The sequence below is a fragment of the Cnephaeus nilssonii genome (assembly GCF_951640355.1).
Source record: "Cnephaeus nilssonii genome assembly, chromosome: 18".
Lineage (NCBI taxonomy): Eukaryota > Metazoa > Chordata > Mammalia > Chiroptera > Vespertilionidae > Cnephaeus > Cnephaeus nilssonii.
The window spans coordinates 3,778,079-3,796,030 of record NC_137089.1 but is presented as its reverse complement, the minus strand read 5'-3'; the positions used below and the strand labels follow the sequence as shown (position 1 = coordinate 3,796,030).

General features: G+C 55.7%; 1 protein-coding gene across 1 annotated transcript in view; it reads left to right on the top strand.

The window, feature by feature from the left end:
- TG (thyroglobulin) overlaps nt 1–17,952 on the top strand; it is a gene marked incomplete at its 5' end in the record, with an annotated part of 161,903 nt that overhangs the window by 77,643 nt on the left and 66,308 nt on the right. The window contains 6 exons of the mRNA XM_079796113.1: nt 2,343–2,477; nt 4,676–4,840; nt 8,858–9,077; nt 9,443–9,536; nt 11,907–12,063; nt 12,303–12,505. Coding sequence (XP_079652239.1) covers nt 2,343–2,477; nt 4,676–4,840; nt 8,858–9,077; nt 9,443–9,536; nt 11,907–12,063; nt 12,303–12,505 — 974 coding nt within the window. The remainder of the gene's footprint in view (nt 1–2,342; nt 2,478–4,675; nt 4,841–8,857; nt 9,078–9,442; nt 9,537–11,906; nt 12,064–12,302; nt 12,506–17,952) is intronic.

Here is a 17,952-nt window from a genome sequence, read left to right as displayed (position 1 = left end):
CCGAAGGAGCATTCTTGAAACTCGACAAAAATGGGTCTGAATGTCATCTGATAAATAAATAGCCAAAAATAACCAAGAAATATTTTGGAAAGAAGAAGAATATGGGCGCAGGGCTGGCGTGACTCAGGGGTTGAGCGTCGACCCATGAACCAGAAGGTCAGGGTTTGATTCTCGGTCTGGGCACATGCCCAGGTTGTGGGCTCCATCCCCAGTAGGAGGCATGCAGGAGGCAGCCGATCGATGTTTCTATCTCTCCCGTGTCCTCTCTCTGAAATCAATAAAAACATATTTTTAATAAGTAAAAAAGAAAATTAATATGGGAAGACTTTTCCCTCTAAGTCATTGTATTATAAAGTGACTCCTGCGTAAGCAGTGTGTGTGAACAGAAGCAGAAGTAACAAAACGAATGAAAAAAACAGCTCCACCAAATAGAAGTCATGTCTGTAGCAGAACTTCGTGTATAAGAAACACGGCATTTCCAATTCAAGAGGAGATTAAACAAAACAAGTGATGCTGGCATTGCAGTTCGTAAAATATGTCTTAAACAAAACAAAGAGGAAAGCTGATGAACAAACCACAGATCCTGCCTTTGAGCAGGCGCACCCTTTGGGGGAGCCCAAAAGCTGTCACTGACCTCATTCACCAGCGAGAAGACCTGGCCTGGTGAAGCCTGGTTTTTAAACCCAGAGGAGTTGGGCACAAGCCCTGGCATCGCCACGTCTCAGCCAGGTCCTCTGAGAGTGGCACTGGGTCGGTTCCCTCACGTATAAGCTGCGCCCCGTGGCGGTGCCCGCAGCATGGGCGAGAGAGGAGGCCACGTGCAATGGTGTTGCTGGGCTCTTGGCAAATAGCAGGCTTGTGCAATGCCACCGAGATGCCCGGCTTCTCCGTCTCACCGTGGGTTTGCATTCACGAAGAAACTGCTCTGAGTGCTCGTGAGATGCCCGGACCCCAGATGCTGGATTCGGGGTGACAGCAATCACTCCTCCTGGGGGTCCTGCCGGTAGGAGGCTGGGGGCAGGGGGGGGGGCGTGGCAGAGACGTGGCTCCAGGCCCTGGGATGGCGCCAGCTGAGCTGGCTCCCACTTGGGAGATGAAATCCACCCTTCAGTTCCAGCGCTCTCCCCAGACATCAATCCGAACCCGGAATGCAGCCAAGGCTCCTGTTTGAAGACCGTAATTGGCACGTTGGGTCCTCGAGCCCCATCATCACAGTCCACGCGTCATCTGAAAATATGCAGCTCAGTCTGGTCATGTTGCAAAGATGCCACATGTCCTGACCGTGAAAATAGCAACATGTGAAGCATGCTTGAAAAGCCCAGCGTCTCTTGCAGGGCTCCCAGGCCCAAGGCCACAAAGACGGGCCCCTGGTGCTGAGGACGCCCTGAGCGCGCCCTGCCGCCGGGCTGGCCTGGCCCTCGGAGCTGCCCCGCTGGAGGCAAGGGGGCCGGCCCTCGTGTTCCCACGGGGACTGGTGTGGGACACAGGCTGGTCCTGGGGAGGGGAGGCAGCTTCTCAGACCAAAGGCAATTCCTGGGGAGGGTCCGCTGGGAGCCCTCGCCACCGACTTCCCAGCAGTTGGGGAAATGAGAGCCTAGGGCTCCCCCCACCCACCCCAAAGGCGGCTTGGGCAGCACCCAGGAGTGTCCACTATGGGAGCGACGGTCTTCTCTCCCTCGAGGGCTGAGGGAGGGCTGAAGGATACCGTGTCAGTGTGGACCTAACCACAGTGCCACGTGGGCCGTGGTTACCATTGCTACCTGGCGTCATGCTAATTACTGCATTCCAACACATCACAATGCTGTTGGTTTTGTCTTCTCGACGTCTCTCCCACTCTACCGTGACCTGCTTTAAAGCAACAGCCATGCTTTTGTTTGTCGTGTCTGTGTGTCTGCGTTGTTGTTGTATTCCTAGGCTTAAGCACAGAACTTGGCCCATAAAAACTTTCAATAAGTTTGCCCGGCCAGCATGGTTCAGTGGTTGAGTGTTGACCTATGAGCCAGGAGGTCACGGTTCGATTCCCTGTTGGGGCACATGTCCAGGTTGCAGGCTCAATCTCCAGTGCGGGGTGTGCAGGAGGCAGCCGATCAATGATCCTCTCTCATCATTGATGTTTCTCTCTCTCCCTCCCTCTCCCTTCCTCTCTGACATAAATAAAAATTTGTTAAAACAACTTTTAATAAGTGGTTGTAGAATGGAGAGGTGGGTAAAGAAGGGCTCACACTACAACAAAGACCGAGAAGCGGGTGCGGGGGCTGCCCTTGGGGGATGCCCGGTGGCACTCTGCTCTCTGCACGCCCAGGTGGACACGGTGTGACTGACACCCCTGCTTTCTCTCCTAGTGGCTCTGGATGCGTGGCAGACCCTGGGCCTCTCCGCAGCAGTGGTGGACCCGTCCATCAGGAGCTTCGACGTCGCCCACATCAGCACGGCTGCCGCCAGCGACTTCTCTGCTGCTCGAGACCTCTGTTTGCTGGGTAAGGGGACCCCCACCCCCCATAGTGGGGTTGATTGGGACAGGGCTTCACATAAGCGCTGCTCAAGGTTCTGACCTCAGAAACACATAGGAGACCCCGCGATACCACGGGGTGCCTGGCAGGGAGGGACTGACCTGGAGGGAGATGTGGGTGGGCTCCCCTCTGCAGTGTGCTCATTCCTCTGCAGTCAGCCCACGGTCAAGGTCGCCGTGGGATATGCCACACAGAACGTAAGTGGCATTGAGCCAGGTCGGAGGAGGACCGGAGGGATGACCTAGGGGCTAGTCTGAGGCAGAGGAGGCGAGTGGGAGCTGGGACAGCTGTCCTGAGAAGAGCGGGGCCAGCATGCTGAGGGGGAAATGTGCTGATTCTAGCCAAGCTCATGGGGCAGAACTAGGACTTATGCTTAAAACTCAAATTTCAAGAGACAGTTTTCAGTGCAATGCAAAGGCCTTTCTAACGACAAGCTGTCCACAGTGAGTACCTCGTGGAGAGGTGTAACCGCACAATCAGTGGGTCCGAGCTGCCTGTCACTGCTTGAGCCAATTGAGCAGAGACAGGGTTGAGACATAGATGAGCGTTTATTCCAGTCCTGCCGGCAGCATGGGAGAGCAGCAGGTCACCCACAGACATCTGCTCTGCACCCCCATAAGCCCGCTGCTTACATTGGGTAGAAAGATGAAGATTACATGGGAAGTAGGCAAAAGAGTGCCAAATGGGCAGTTAACAGATACGCAGAGGGCTGGGGGTCTTCAAAGGGCTTAGTGATATCCAGAAAGGCTGGGGGTCTTCAAAGGGCTGGCGGCTCTGGCTTCTGCAACCAAGTTGTTCATCCGTCCATGATCACAGGCAGCTCCAAATGGGGAGAACGGGCTGCATTTCCGGGTGAGCGCCCAGGTCCCGTGTGTGTGACAGTCACGGTGAACAGAGCATGAGTAACATTTCTTACAATTCTAGCTCGCCCCCACCATTCTATTGCTGCCCCTGTCGTCAGAGGTATAAGCAAGGTGGCCCCTCGATAGGCGTGTTCTATAGAGACTAGCTCCTGCAAGAGCCTGCGATTGGGTAATGTTCACATCCTCTGACTCTGGAAGTCCATGAGCCTCCTCCGCCTACAGGCTGGATGGCGATATGCACCTCTCACAGGCAGGGCTGCATGCGCAGAGGAGCAGCTTGCTCACTGCACAACTCTGGGGGGCGCCTCAGCCCCGAGACCTGGTATAAATAGGCCTTAGGCCGTGCACAGCTGCCCAAGCGAACAACGCAGCCCTCCCTTAAGAGCCGTCCTTAGGACTGAAATGCCCGGCATAATGGGAAGTGTCTGCCATAGGAGCCAGCACACCTGGGAGGTGACAGAACCCCTAGTGGAACATGGCGGGGGTGATGGCGAGGGGGAGGCAGGCGAGGCTGAAGAAGGAGGCAAAGGCTGGGGTACAGAGAACCTTATTTGGTATAATTTGATCCTGAGGCCAGTGGAGAGCCATGGAATATCTTAGATAGGTGAATGACAAGGGCACATTTGTGAATAAATAACCCAAAAGCTGACTGTTGTGAGGAAGATAGATTGATGGGAGAGCTGGGTTCTCCCCCACCAGCATTGTATTCCCACCCCCTGCAGCGGTGCTGAGGATATATAGTAACTGCTTAACTGAGTGAGCGAGTGGTGGCAATGAGTGGTGGATGGATTGCATATGTGGGTGGATGGATGGGTGGACAAAATGCATGGATAGATGGATTAATGGATGTATGGATACAATGATGCATGGATAGATTAATGGATAGATGGGTGAATGGATGTATTTATGGCTGGATGAATGGATGAATGCACTTATGCATGGATGGATGGATGGATGCATGAATGTGTTTATGGATGGATGAATGCATTTATGCATGGATGGGTGGCTGCATTGATGAGGGATGGATGGAGGGATGAATGTATGGATGGATAGATGCATGGATAGATGGATGCAGAGTTGGATGGATGCATAGTTGGATGGATACAGAATGGATGGATGCACGGACAGATGGATGCAGAGTTGGATGGAAACATGAAGGATGGAGGCATAGTTGGATGGATGCAGAATGGATGGATGCATGGATGAATGGTTGCACGGATGCAGGGATGGACGAATGCATGGATACGTGATTGGATGGCATCCCTGAGGCCCAAGCCTCACCCTTCTCCCTCTACTCCTCAGAGTGTTCCCGTCACCAAGCCTGCCAGGTCACCACTTTGCAGACCCGCCCTGGTGCTCTGAGGTGTGTGTTCTACCCCGATACCCATGTCTGCACACACAGCCTGCAGGCCCAGCACTGCCAGCTTCTGCTGCGGGAAGAGCCCACCTACATCTACCGGAAGCTGAGTAAGTCCAGGCCTGTGCCTCTGGCCATTCCTGGGAGCCTGGGTAAGGCTGAGATGGACGTCCAAGCACATGGTCATGTGCGGGCAGTGACTTTTGAGGCTCTTAAGAAAACGTTGTCCTGGGCTAGTTGGCTCTCCCCTGGGATGGACTGAAGGAAGGTGGAAAACCCCCCTTCTAACATGGGTCTTCTCTGCACTGTCTTTGTTTATTTATCCCTTTGAGTTACAGAAGCCGTTGGCCTTCGAGTGTCTTAGTAAAACAATCAGATGGGCCGCTTTGTGTCACTGCTCTGTAGTTGAGGAAGGCCTCTCACCTGCCGCATCCCATTTGGTCCTCACACCAATCCTGGGAGGTGGCGAGATAAGGATTTGATTCCACCTTAGAGATCAGGAGACTCCGGCCCAGAGACGTTAAGTCACCCCTCTGATGCCACACAGAGAGGGGCGGCAGGAGAGGACGCGGGGCCGGGCCTCCCGTCTCTAGACGCAGTCCCCTCCCGCAAACCACGCCGCCTACGGACCGCCGCACAGGCACTCGAGAAAGGGCAGCGGCTCCTGGCTCAGTTCAGTTTAAAAACAGCCAACACAGGGCTGCTATGCGTCAGACACTGTTAGGTGCTGGGGACACAGGGGTGAGGCAGGCAGGGGGATAGCAACATACAAACAAATCCGTCACTAAGGGAAGTTGGTAAGAGCTGTGTAATAGGACACAGGGGCTGGACATCCAGGAGACGCACCTACCCCATTAGACATGCTTATCGGATGAAATGAGTAACTTTTTAGAAACGTTGGCTATGTCTGCCATCTTATCTTCAAGGGCCAGATAATAAACATTGTAGGCTCTACAGCCACCGTGTTTTTTTGTAACATATTTTTATTGATTTCAGAGAGGAAGGAGAGGGAGAGAGAGAGAGAAACATCAATGATGAAAGAAAGAATCATTGACCTGCTGCCTCCTGCACATCCCCCACTGGGGGGTTGAGCCCGCAACCTGGGCATGTGCCCTGATCGGGAATAGAACAGGGACTCCCTGGTTCATAGGTGGATGCTCAACCACTGTGCCACGTGGCGGCTCAGTATTTATTGTCTCTCTTACAACTACTCAGCTCTGCCATTGTAGCAGGAAAGCAGCCACAGGCAATACAATCCGCAATTCTATGGGCGTGGCTGTGTGCCAATAAAGCTTTATTTATAAAACTGGTAGCGGTTGGATTTGGCCCCACCCTCTCCTAGAACATAGATGGCTCTTCAGGACTGTCTTGACCCAGTGATAATTCTCCTCCCTTGCCCCTCCTCCACCTCAGCCTTCAGCCAAGGAGAGTGCCCCCCAGGCTTGGGAATACTGAGGTCCTAGGCCCTCAGTCTCCCTTCTGCCTGGACATTTCTATTATTTAGTCAAGTTAGATTTCACTAGTACATCACGCCCACATTGTAGCCAGTCTGCGTGGCAGTCCTGCTGGGAAATGCCTTGACTCCAAGGTCTGGGCTCTGTAAAGTAAATCAGATTCTGTAACTATTAACCCAGCACCGATGACATTGCACCGGACTCCCAATTCCATGCGAAATTCTCCCTCTGATGGAAGAGGCTTGCCCACACTTATATGATAGGCAGGGTCAGTGTGTACCGGGGGCACCTATAGAGCTACAGTAATTTCCTTCACCCAAGTAGTTAAATAATGGCATGGCCTAAACACGTGGATATGCTGGAGGGAATCCACCGTTTCTGCAAAAGAGTTCAGAAGGCAGCAGCACATCCGATATCTCCCCCACGTTGGCTCTCGTTCAGCCTGGGCTCTGGGCAGCCTCTGAGAGGGAGGGTTGAATGCCACTGTCCGTGGGAAAGCCGCCTTGCATTCCCTCGAAATTCTTCGCTTTGGTATTTTTTGTCTTTGCTCCCCCTTCGGATGATGCCACGTTCGTGAAATGTGGCTGTTTCCCGCAGAGGGAAAGAACCGGCCTCAGAGGGTTCTGCCACTTTAGTGCCCACAGCCTTGCATGCTTGCCCGAGACCCTGTGTTGACAAGGGAGACAGGAAATCTCGGGAGAAGGCGCGGTGGGGTGAGCTCAATCAGGATTTGCCATGGCGGCCAGATTAAAAGCAGCAACGACTTCCTTCCATCCTGAGTACCAGCTCTCCCTCCAGTGTTTTCGCAGCAGAGAAGGTTTCAGTCGATTTCCCTCCTTCCTCCCATTCCTCCTCCCCTATCTCTCATTCATTCATTTCTTCATTCCTTCATTCCTTCATTCATTCACTCATTCACGTGTTGAGCTGCCGTTTGCTGGGCCCTGGGCTTGGACCATTACACGCTGGTGTTACTAATTCCTAGCACCTTGTGGTGTAGGGACTGCTATTCTTTCTACTTTGCAGGTGGGAAATTGAGGGTCCAAAAAATTATGGCTTTTTCCAAAGCAGCTGGTCCATAACATGAACCCCAGGCCTGCTTGACCCCCAGCCCACCCATGGCTCCTCCTCACCTTGCTGACCACCATGCGGACCGTCAGTGCCTGGGGGTCATGAGCACACAGCATCCCAGGGTTCCTCAGCCCCAGCACCACTGACCCCGGGGCCCTGGGTGACCCTAAGCTTATCTGCAGTGAGATGTTCAGCAGCATCCCTGGCCTCTACCCTACTGGATGCTGGTAGCCTTCTGTCACATGTCCCCTGGGAGGCCACATCCCTTTCTGGGGAACCACTGCCTTTAGCCAGCTTTTGAGGAATAGACAGACTGTCTGTCTCCTGCCCAGGCTCCTAGCAACCATCACATCTGTGTTACAAACAGAAGGAGCTGCAGAGAAAAGAGCAAACTTTCTCTCTCCATCAGCCCACAGGGAAGCTGAGCAAAGCAAACACACCTGATGGAAACAATAATCGACTGCGCGCGTGCGCACACACACATGCACACACACACACACACACACACACACACACACACACTGAGAGAGGATCTCCTCACCAGTGTCTGTCCTTTGTTCTGTGCCCGCCCTAAGCCCTGTGGGGAATCAGACGGGGAAGGCCTGTCTCAAGCCCCTGACAATGGCCTTTGGCAGTTTATTGACTCAATGAACGGATGGAAGAGCAGTGAGGGGAGGAGATGAGATAGGGCTTCCGAGAGGCTGACCAGGGTCTGGCGATGAGCATCACAAGGAGGGATGGAGGGGCCTGGAGCGCAGAGCTTCGCTGGCAGGTGGCACGGCCGTGGCCTAATAGACCAGGTGGGGTTCAGGAATGCACAACCGGAGGGGACATTGCTGGCACGGGCTGAGAGGGGCCCTGACCTGGCCTTGGCCCTGTGTGAATGGGATGTGGTCAGAGTTGGGGTTCAGAAAGGCCTTGAATCCCACATCAGCTTGAAGCCCAGGCAGCCACCCACCCCCGGGCTCCTGCCCCTGTTTCCTCACCACTGAAATGCAAATAGGGCCCCGGTCCTTGGCTGCAGCTCTGAAATCTGAAAGTCCTACAAGTTAGAACACAATTTATTTTTTTTTGTAAGTTTGCAGCAAACTCATTTGGTGGCAAAATCTGAGCTGGATTTTGTGACTGAAGAAATTCCATTCTTTATTCATTGCTCTTAGTAGGAACCACCCGTGCTTTTCACCACAGAAATGCGTGTGTTTGAGGCTGGGCAGGGAGACTGCCCATTGCACGGCCGCGTCCTTCGGTTCTTTAAAAAGTCCAGACGGTTCCGAATTGCAGTGACACTGGGCCCAGGGCGCTGAGTCAGGGGCTGTGGGCACGTTAGTCCCTTGGGAGGAGCCGCTGAGATGACGCCGGGAGAGAAGGGTTAGAGCTGCGCTCTGCCTGCTGAGCGCCTGGGCAAGACCAGCTGTCTTTGCTATTATTTCTCTTACTCACCTGAGCACAGACCTCCCTACATGTAAGCTCGTGGGGTCTGAAGGAGGTACTGACATTTTTAAAGTGCAAAAAAGCAGCGCTTGTTTCTCAAGCATGTCAGGATATTCCCCGTGAATAGAGCACCCACTGCTCTCTTCCCCCTCCTCCCCACTCCCACCCCCACAGACACCCCTCTGCTCGGCTTCGGGACTTCTGCACCTTCTGTGACCATCGCCCCCCACGGCCAGCTGCTGGGCAGGTCCCAGGCCATCCGGGTGGGCACTTCGTGGAAGCAAGTGGACCAGTTCCTGGGGGTGCCCTATGCTGCCCCGCCCCTGGCGGAGGGCCGCTTCCGGGCGCCGGAGCCCTCCAACTGGACCGGGTCCTGGGCTGCCACCAAGCCACGGTAAGGGTTGGGTGCAATGCCCTCCGTCTTCGAATCCATCAGCGTCAGCCTGATGGCAGGATGCGCCTGTGGGCTTGAGTGGTGCGTGGGGCTGGGGGGGGGGGCGTGTAGACAGGTGGTGTTATGTGCTCTAACACGTAACCCCTCCCAAACGTCAGCCGCTAACGTGGCCTTGCTCCTGTGAAGTCCATGTGGGGATGGAGGGCGCTGTGCTGGGCGCCATGCAGTGCTCTGGTGCCCTCATTGCCACCTGGATGCTGCAGAGCGGGAGGGCAGGGGCTCTGGCCAGTGGTGTTGGGCGGGCAGGGACATGGGCACGGCCCCGCGGTGGATCCTCCTGGCGGTCACACCGTCTGTTTCTGCAGGGCCCGCTGCTGGCAGCCAGGGACCAGGACGCCCACACCGTCCGCAGTCAGCGAGGACTGCCTGTATCTCAACGTGTTTGTCCCTCAGAACGTGGTGAGTGCTGAGCCTGTGCTGGGTTTGCCCTGAAAGCTGCCCATCAGCCACCCCCAGTCCCCACAGCTTCCAGCACCACCCACTCCTCTCCACTTGAGTCATGCCCCCAGCGCCGTCCTCGCTGGACCTGAGTGGCTGAGAGCGAGCTCAGGGTCCTCCTGGCTCCCACACGGCTTCGCCTGCTCCTTGCCACATCCTCTTGCTCCATGCACACGGGCCAGTGCGTGCTTACCCCACACAGTGCTCCAGGAACTATTCATACGGGGCCCGTGATGGGTGGGGACTCTCCTGGGGGAGACACAGCTCTGAACAAGACCAAGCAGCTGCTTGGGGAGAGGGGCAGGGGTTATACTTCAGTGGGAAGGGGCAGAAATAAATAAGCAAAGAAATATTAAACAGCAATTGAACAGCAAATAAATATTGAAGCAAAAGGCAGCCCAGGAGGCACGGCAGGTGACGGGGGGTGTGAGGTGGGGCCCTTCCAGCAGGCCGTGCAGGAGGGAGGGTGTGAGCGCGCAGCTAGGCCAGGGCTAGCGATGAAGGGTTGGGGGTGCACAGGATGGGGAAGGGGAACCCACACTCAAGTTAGTTGGCCCATGAGGAGATGACCTCTCTCCTTGGGGAGACCTCTGGAGAGACCCCTCGGCCATCGCTTGGGAGCCGTCCGTGGGAACTCTGGTCTGAGGCCGTGCTGGAGGGTGAGCTCGGCTCTGACCCTGACTCTGGTCATGCCCCAGTTTGAAGCCCGCATTCGCCCGAGCGGTGGCTCTGAACCTGACGTTCAGGGTTTGAGTTTCCTGTTTTGGAACAAGGGTCAGAGCACGCGAGAGAAAAAGGAACTGACGAACCTCGGGAAACATGAGTTCCTGGCGACCGGTGTGGACTGGTCTCCTGCACATGTGACCGTGTCACCACTTCCTGGTCCCCTAGCCCACTAGCCATGGGCGCCATCTGCCCCTTGGAGGTGGGAGGCACCGGCTGATCTGAGTGAACTGTGTACCCAGGCCACCACACACATGAAGGGTCTCATGGGTGGTGCACTCAGCACTGCACCCATGGAGGCAGGTCCCCGTCAGGGCTTGCTGTTGGTGAGGAAACCATCTGCGTGGCAGAGCCCGCGGCACAGGGAGTGAAGTCACAGCACAGGGAGGCAAGACCTGGATGGCATGGGCCACCAGGAGCCCGGCCTATCCCCTGGCCTGGGGTGGGGTGTCAGATCCCCCGGATGGAGCATTGTAGGCTCCTATGAAAGGCTCAGCCTAAGTTCAAAGCCCAGTTCTGCTGCCTTGTAGAAGCCACCTAACCCCTCTAAGCCTCTACGTCCTCCTCTGTAAAACGGGAATAATAATGACATGCCACCTCACAGAGCTGTTTGAGGACTGAATGAATAAAATCCTGGGCACACGGTGCCTGGCTGTCTGAGTTAAGCTCTGCATTACCAAGATGGGGTTCCAGTTAGCATGGCCAAGCGGAAAGGACTCCCCAAGGACCCAGAACATCCTTCAGGAGTAAACCAGTGGCCAGCACTGGGGTGTTGGGTGACTGCATGGCTCCGAGTCCGCCGCTAGCTGCCATCTGGGCCACATGCTCACTTTGCACTGTGGGCAAAGTGTCTTCATTTTTTGTGACCCTCAGTTTCCTAATCTGTGAAATGGGGTTATTGGTTTGCTTGGGTTGCTCTGACAAAGTGCCACACGTGTGGAGGCTTAAACAACAGAAATCCATTTTCTCATGATTGTAAAGGCCTGGAGCCCAAGTTCAAGGTATCTATCGGCAGGGGATGTCCTTCGGAGGCCGCTCTCCTCGGCATGTGGATGGGCACCTCCCCTCTGTGTGTCCACGTGGTCTTCTCTCGGTGGGTGTGTCCTCTTTTTGTAAGGACACCAGTTCTATTGGATTAGGGTGCATTGGCTAATTGTCTCTTTTTATTGATTTCAGAGAGGAGAGGAGAGGGCTAGAGAAAGATAGAAACATCAGTGATGAGAATCATTGATCAGCTCGGCACTGTGGACCAAGCCCACAATGCTGGCATGTGCCCTGACCATGACCGGGAAGCAAACTGTGACCTCCTGGTTCATAGGTCGACGCTCAACCACTGAGCCACACCGGCCAGGCTGGCTGATGACCTCTTTACTGAACCCATCTACAAATGGTCACCTTCTGAGGTCTAGGGGTTAGGGCCTCAGCCTGTGAATTCTGGGGGACACATTTCCACCCATCACATGGGGCTGAGTGGGCCTACAGGGCAGAGTTGACGGGAAGAGTTTGTGCAGGCTCAGAATCTGGCACCTGCATGGGAGAGGAGCCCTCACCAGGCTCCGGTGGGGAAAATGGGCCAACCTCTAGCCCCCCATCTCTCCCATCCCGCAGGCCCCCAACGCATCTGTACTGCTGTTCTTCCACAACGTGGAGGCCGCGGCCGGCGACGGGAGCCTCGCCCTGGACGGCTCCTTCCTGGCTGCCACTGGCCACCTCATCGTGGTCACTGCTGGCTTCCGAGTGGGCGTCTTCGGCTTCCTGAGTGCTGGTGAGTTGCGGGCATTGGTGGGGACTGCCGACTCCTGAGCCCAGAGGCGGGCCACGCCGGGATGGCTCTGAGGCCGGAGCCTGTGCTCTTCCTATCGGCCTCACAGTGACCAAGTCCCCACCTGTGGGGACAGGAGTCAGGTCCCCCAGAGGCACCAGGTGCCTGGCCTGGACGGCACCAGGATAATCAAGTTCCAGCTGCAAAATCACAAAAGGTAAAAGGCTCTCCTCCCTCTGAAGGGTCCGGCGCGGTGAGTGGCAACTGGGGGCTGCTGGACCAGGCGGCGGCTCTGACCTGGGTGCAGACCCACATCGCAGCGTTTGGCGGGGACCCTCGGCGGGTGACCATGGCAGCCGACCGCGGCGGAGCCGACGTGGCCAGCATCCACCTTCTCGCCGTTGGGGCTGGCGGCTCCAGACTCTTCCGGAGAGCCGTGCTGATGGTGAGTGGCCGCTCGGTGTTCACCTGGCTGCAGGTGCGGTCGGGTGAGGGGTCCTCTCTGGCTCTGAGGCCCGCTGCTTCCATTGCTCGGTCCCCATATCCGTGTTCTGAGTGTGGGTCCTGCTCATGGCCGTCTCTCATGTGCATGGGAGCCGGTGCTGAGGGCTCCCCGACGGCTGGCCACTCAGAGCTCAGGTGCTCATAGTTCCAACGGGCGTGTTCTCTTTCCTGCGGGGGCCTCACTACGGTTTACTGGTCTGAGCTCTGCATTCCCTCCCTTGTCCACAGACAACCGCAGGGGCTGGGATGTGGGATGAGAAGGCCTCTGGTGGAGGCACGTGATGATGGGGGTACAGTTTAGCCAACTCTATGCCAACTACACCTGGCAGCACCCCCCAAACAGGAGAGAAATCGACCCGAGAGAACTCCCATCTACTTCCCCATGTGGCTTCCCTGGTCCTCTCTGGGTTTGAACTTCGAATCTCCCCGTAAGCTGTCTGGTTTCTTCAGCAGCCCTCGTTCCGTCCCGCCTCCACCCTGAGATTCCGTCCTGGTGGCATTTCACTGTGGGACAGTGTTGGGTGATGCGTGACCCTCACTAAGCCCTTCCACCTCATTGATGCTCCCTTACCTGGAGGGTGAGGATGGGTAAAGGACCCAGGTGCTTGTCCACATGGCTATGCAAGAAGTGGCAGGAGCTGGGTCAGCAGCCACAGGGCGGCATGGAGCTCCAAAGGCCGGGCCAACTGAGTTATTGATTGTGGAATGAAGGCAAAGACTAGAACTCAGCACTCATGATTCTGCTAGGCGGCCTGAGCAACTGCTAGGTGATGATGATGATGGTGATAATGGTAGTGATGATGATGGTGGTGATGATGATGGTGGTGATGATGGTGATGGTGATGATGATGATGGTGATGATGGTGGTGATGATGGTGAGGACGATGATGATGGTTATGATGATGGTGATGATGATGGTGGTGATGGTGATGATGGTAGTGATGATGGTGATGGTGATGATGATGATGGTGATGATGGTGGTGATGATGGTGAGGACGATGATGGTGGAGATGATGGTGATGATGGTAGTGAAGATGGTGATGATGGTGGTGGTGGCGATGATGATGATAGTATGGATGATGATAATGTGGTGCTACAATGATGATTATGATATATTGATGATGATGACAACAATATTACTTCCAATCATGATGGAAGTAATAACCTGGTTGACCATGAGGCCTGAAAACTATTCTGTCATTGACTAGCTTCTAATTGTACTGCGTGTCCAGCCATTGGCAGGTGTGGTGCCAGGTGCTGGAGACGCCATGCTGAATAATTCATGCCCTGGTTCTCAGGAAGCTTGGAGTTTGCTGTGGGGCGAGGGCAGATAGTTAAAGCAGATATTTAAGAGACGGTCTTCTGGCGGCTCAGAGAGAAGCCCCAGCCAAGAGCAGGAGAAGGAGGGGGTGGTGGAGAATGCTCTTCAGGAGAGAGGAAGTGTGGGGACTGCGTGGGACTGTGAGGGACTCTGAGGGGCTGCGTGGATGGTGAGAGACTGTGAGGGACTCTGAGGGGCTGCGTGGATGGTGAGAGACTGTGAGGGACTCTGAGGGGCTGCGTGGACGGTGAGAGACTGTGAGGGACTCTGAGGGGCTGTGTGGACGGTGAGAGACTGTGAGGGACTCTGAGGGGCTGTGTGGACGGTGAGAGACTGTGAGGGACTCTGAGGGGCTGTGTGGACGGTGAGAGACTGTGAGGGACTCTGAGGGGCTGCGAGGGGATCTGAGGGGCTGTGTGGGACTGCGTGGGACTGTCCTGGCAGAGTCTAGACACCAAGGGGATGCTGGACTCTTTTTCAATCTGTAGGCCTGCGGTGCCTCAGGGGACTGGGCCCTCCAGGGCAGGGGTATAGGGTTGCGAGGCAGAGAGCAGCCAGATTGCACTGAGCACCTTGGGTCCATCCTGAGCATGTGGGAGCCATCGCCATGGAACTGGGTTGTGTGTTTGCGTCTTTGACTTGGTCTGGTTGGCCACTGTAACCACGTTTAAGTGTACAATTCAGTGGCACTAAGCACATGTACAAGGTTAGGCAATCATCACCATGAATCATTTCCAGAACTCTCATCCCAAGCAGAAGCTCTGTACCGAATAGAAAATGACTCCCCGCCCCCTTCTCCTCTGTGACGTGGCCTGGCTAGGTACCTCCTACTAGTGGAACCACACAAGGCGTGTCCTTCGGTGTCTGGCTTTCTCACTTAGCACGTCTGCAGGGTTCACCGTGGCCCATGCTGTAGCTCTAGCAGAATTCCATCCCTTTCCGAGGCTGAGTCCTACTCCAGGGTGCGTGTACCACGTTTTGTCCGTCGTCTGTTGATGGACGTCAGGGTGCGCCTTTGGCTGCTGTGCACGGTGCTGCTGTGAGCACGCTGTGCCTTCAAAGAGCTTTGAGCCCGGCCGGCGTGGCTCAGTGGTGAGCGGTGACCTATGTACCAGGAGGTCATGGTTTGATTCCCAGTCAGGGCACACACCCGGGTTGTGGGCTCCATCCCCAGTGTGGGGTGTGCAGGAGGCAGCCGATCCATGCTTCTCTCTCATCATTGATGTTTCTATCTCTCCCTCTCCCTTCCTCTCTGACATCAATAAAAATATATATATTTTTAAAAAGCACTTCGAGCAGGTGGGAAATTGCTTCCTTTTAGGAGACTTCGCTTAGAAGCAGGGGCGGGTGAATCAGAGGGACCACCCTGGGGCAGAGAAGCAATGAGGAGGCGATGAAGTAACACAGTTACAGAGAGAGGGAGACCAGTGAGACCAGTGCCACGGGCCTGCTAGCAATGCTGAGGCCGTGGGCCCACTTCCGCACTGCCCAGCCTTCCTGGGACCCGGGGCCTTGATCCTGAGGAGGGCGGGGGTGGCGATGTTTGGGCCTCACTGAGGCCAGGGCAGCATCGTCACCATCCCCCACAGGAAGCTGTCCCACCGCCAGTTCTTCCCTCGCCCGCGTGTTCAGGACAGACTCCCCGGCCCATCCTGCCTCCGCAGGCCCTGTCCTGTGTGAGACACGGTCCTGCCCTCCCGCTCTCCGCTGCCTGTCCAGCCCCAGGAGTCCCACCAGCACGTAGTCTGTCTCCCTCCCGAGACGGCAGGCCCCGGGAGACGGGCCAGGAGTGCCTGGCCCCCTCGGAAACCAGACACTCAGTGGGACCCAGGAGACACCCCAACACCTTCTCGTAGGCGCAGAAGGCAGACTTCTCCTTGAAAATTCTGGAGAGTTTGGGTGCTGGGGAATTTCTAAAGCGAAGCTGTTCTCACAAATGGGAGCGCGTGTAAAAATAAACCCGCCATCTGTTCCCGTCACTGGGGAGCAGCTTTTACAACTGCTCCCAGCAGGCTTCGGGATGCCCGTGAGGCGATGTGGGATCCAGGGAACCGAAATACTTCACTCCGTTAGCAGCTCTTCAACGCGTTCCTTACCAGCAGATGCTTGGGGGACGAAGGCAAGCTGGCTGCATATTCTTGATTAAAATCTCGTCTTTCTGCAAAGCTCAGGGCCAGAACTGTTGACCTAGCACAGTGGTCGGCAAACTCATTAGTCAACAGAGCCAAATATCAGCAGTACAACGATTGAAATTTCTTTTGAGAGCCAGATTTTTTAAACTTAAACTATATAGGTAGGTACATTGTTATGAACGTAAATTAGGGTACTCCTAAGCTGGCCTTTGTCAAAGACTCAAGGGGCCATGTGGCTCGCGAGCCGCAGTTTGCCGACCACTGACCTAGCAGATGAGACAGACTCCTGTGAGAACTACTAGCATAGTCATTTGTTTAGTGTCTTAGAGGCCATAGAGAACTCTCAGAGTATTATCCCAGAGATTCCTCACATGGATTCACAAGGGGTGTGTGTTTTAAATAGCCATTTAGAGATAAGACATCCACGGCTCAGAGATGTTTAGTGACCTGCTAAAGAACACACAGCAAAGAAGGAGCTGGAGTAGGGACAGGGACCTACAGCCAAAGCCTGTGTTTCCCATTTGATGAGGCTGCTTCTGCAGGAACTTGGGGCCCCTGGGGTGTCAATGTGTAAGACAAAGCGGCCAGGTTTAGGGTGGGACCAGCGCCTTAGCTCCTGGCCTTGGGTGAGCCTGTACCCTGGTGCTCCTCAGAGAGAGAACAGGCGTGGCTCATCCTGCCTCCCGAGGCTCGGACGCTGTCATCAACAAGTTTGCAGAGTGCCCTGCGCACTGTGGCACTCGAGAAATGTCCCTGTCCCCCGTTCGATGCCCAGCGGAGGCGACTGCAAACAGGAGCAGGCGTGGGGCATTTCCTCAGCCCAGGCCGGGCTGGATGAAGAGGGGTGACGTGTTGCCCACCTGCATTGGGTGACTGACACCCTGGCCGGTCCTCAGGGAAGAGAGAGGAGGCCGTGCCCTCTGGGCTGGGATGCTCGGGACCCAGACGATGTTTCCACCGCCCCGATTCCGCGTTCCTCGGCGTGAACGCCAGGCCTCACGACTTGGCCTCGAGCTGAAGTTTCCTGTCTCGTTGCCGCTCCATTCCCACCCGATCCCTCGCTTCCCGCTCCCTGTTTTCCCTGTTCCTAGAAAATGCCAGGCTTGCCCGGCGGGCGTGGCTCAGTGGTTGAGCGTTGACTATGAATCAGGAGGTCACAGTTCGATTCCCAGTCAAGGGCACAGGCCCGGGTTGCAGGCTCGATCCCCAGTGTGGGGCGTGCAGGAGGCAGCCGATCCATGATTCGCTCTCATCATTGATGTTTCTCCCTCTCTCTCCTTCTCCCTTCCTCTCTGAAAGCAATAAAAAACTATACTTTTAAAAATGCCAGGCTCCCCCTAGGTTTTCCCATCACTGCTTGTGATCAGTAAGCCTGCTCCTCCACCTGGAGGGTCACCCCGTCTCCAGGGCTCGGCCGCAACAGGGCTCACAGCTCTCCCCCCACCTAAGACAGGAAGACCCGCCTTGGGGGGAAGACTCCTACGTAGCAAGGCTGAGGCCTTCGGTCCTGTCTCAGATGCTTGCTGCTTTCCTCCTGCATCTCACTCTGACCGTCCCGGGCCCGGGGGCTTTCTGCAGAGGGAGGTCTGTGTATGTGACACCAGGCTCTGTGACAGCAGGGCCCCAGCCCCGAGCGGCCCCAGCCCCTGGAATTTAGTAGGTGCCCAAACATGTCTGCAGAAGGAAATTCTCGGGAGAACCAACGGCAGAGGGACCACAAGCAGTATTGGGGGTGGGGGTGGGGGTTGTCCAGGTGAGACAGGGTTTTCGTAACGACGGCCAGGACGTTTTTCTGTCCTCACCCTTCATGTCCACCCTCAGGTGTGAGGAGACACCACCCAGGTCACACAGTCGGGGGTGCTGGAGGCTGCCCGCACCGCACTGAGCGGCCGGCCAGCGAGGTCTCTCTGGGTGTTTCTTGTCTCCGTCTCTGCC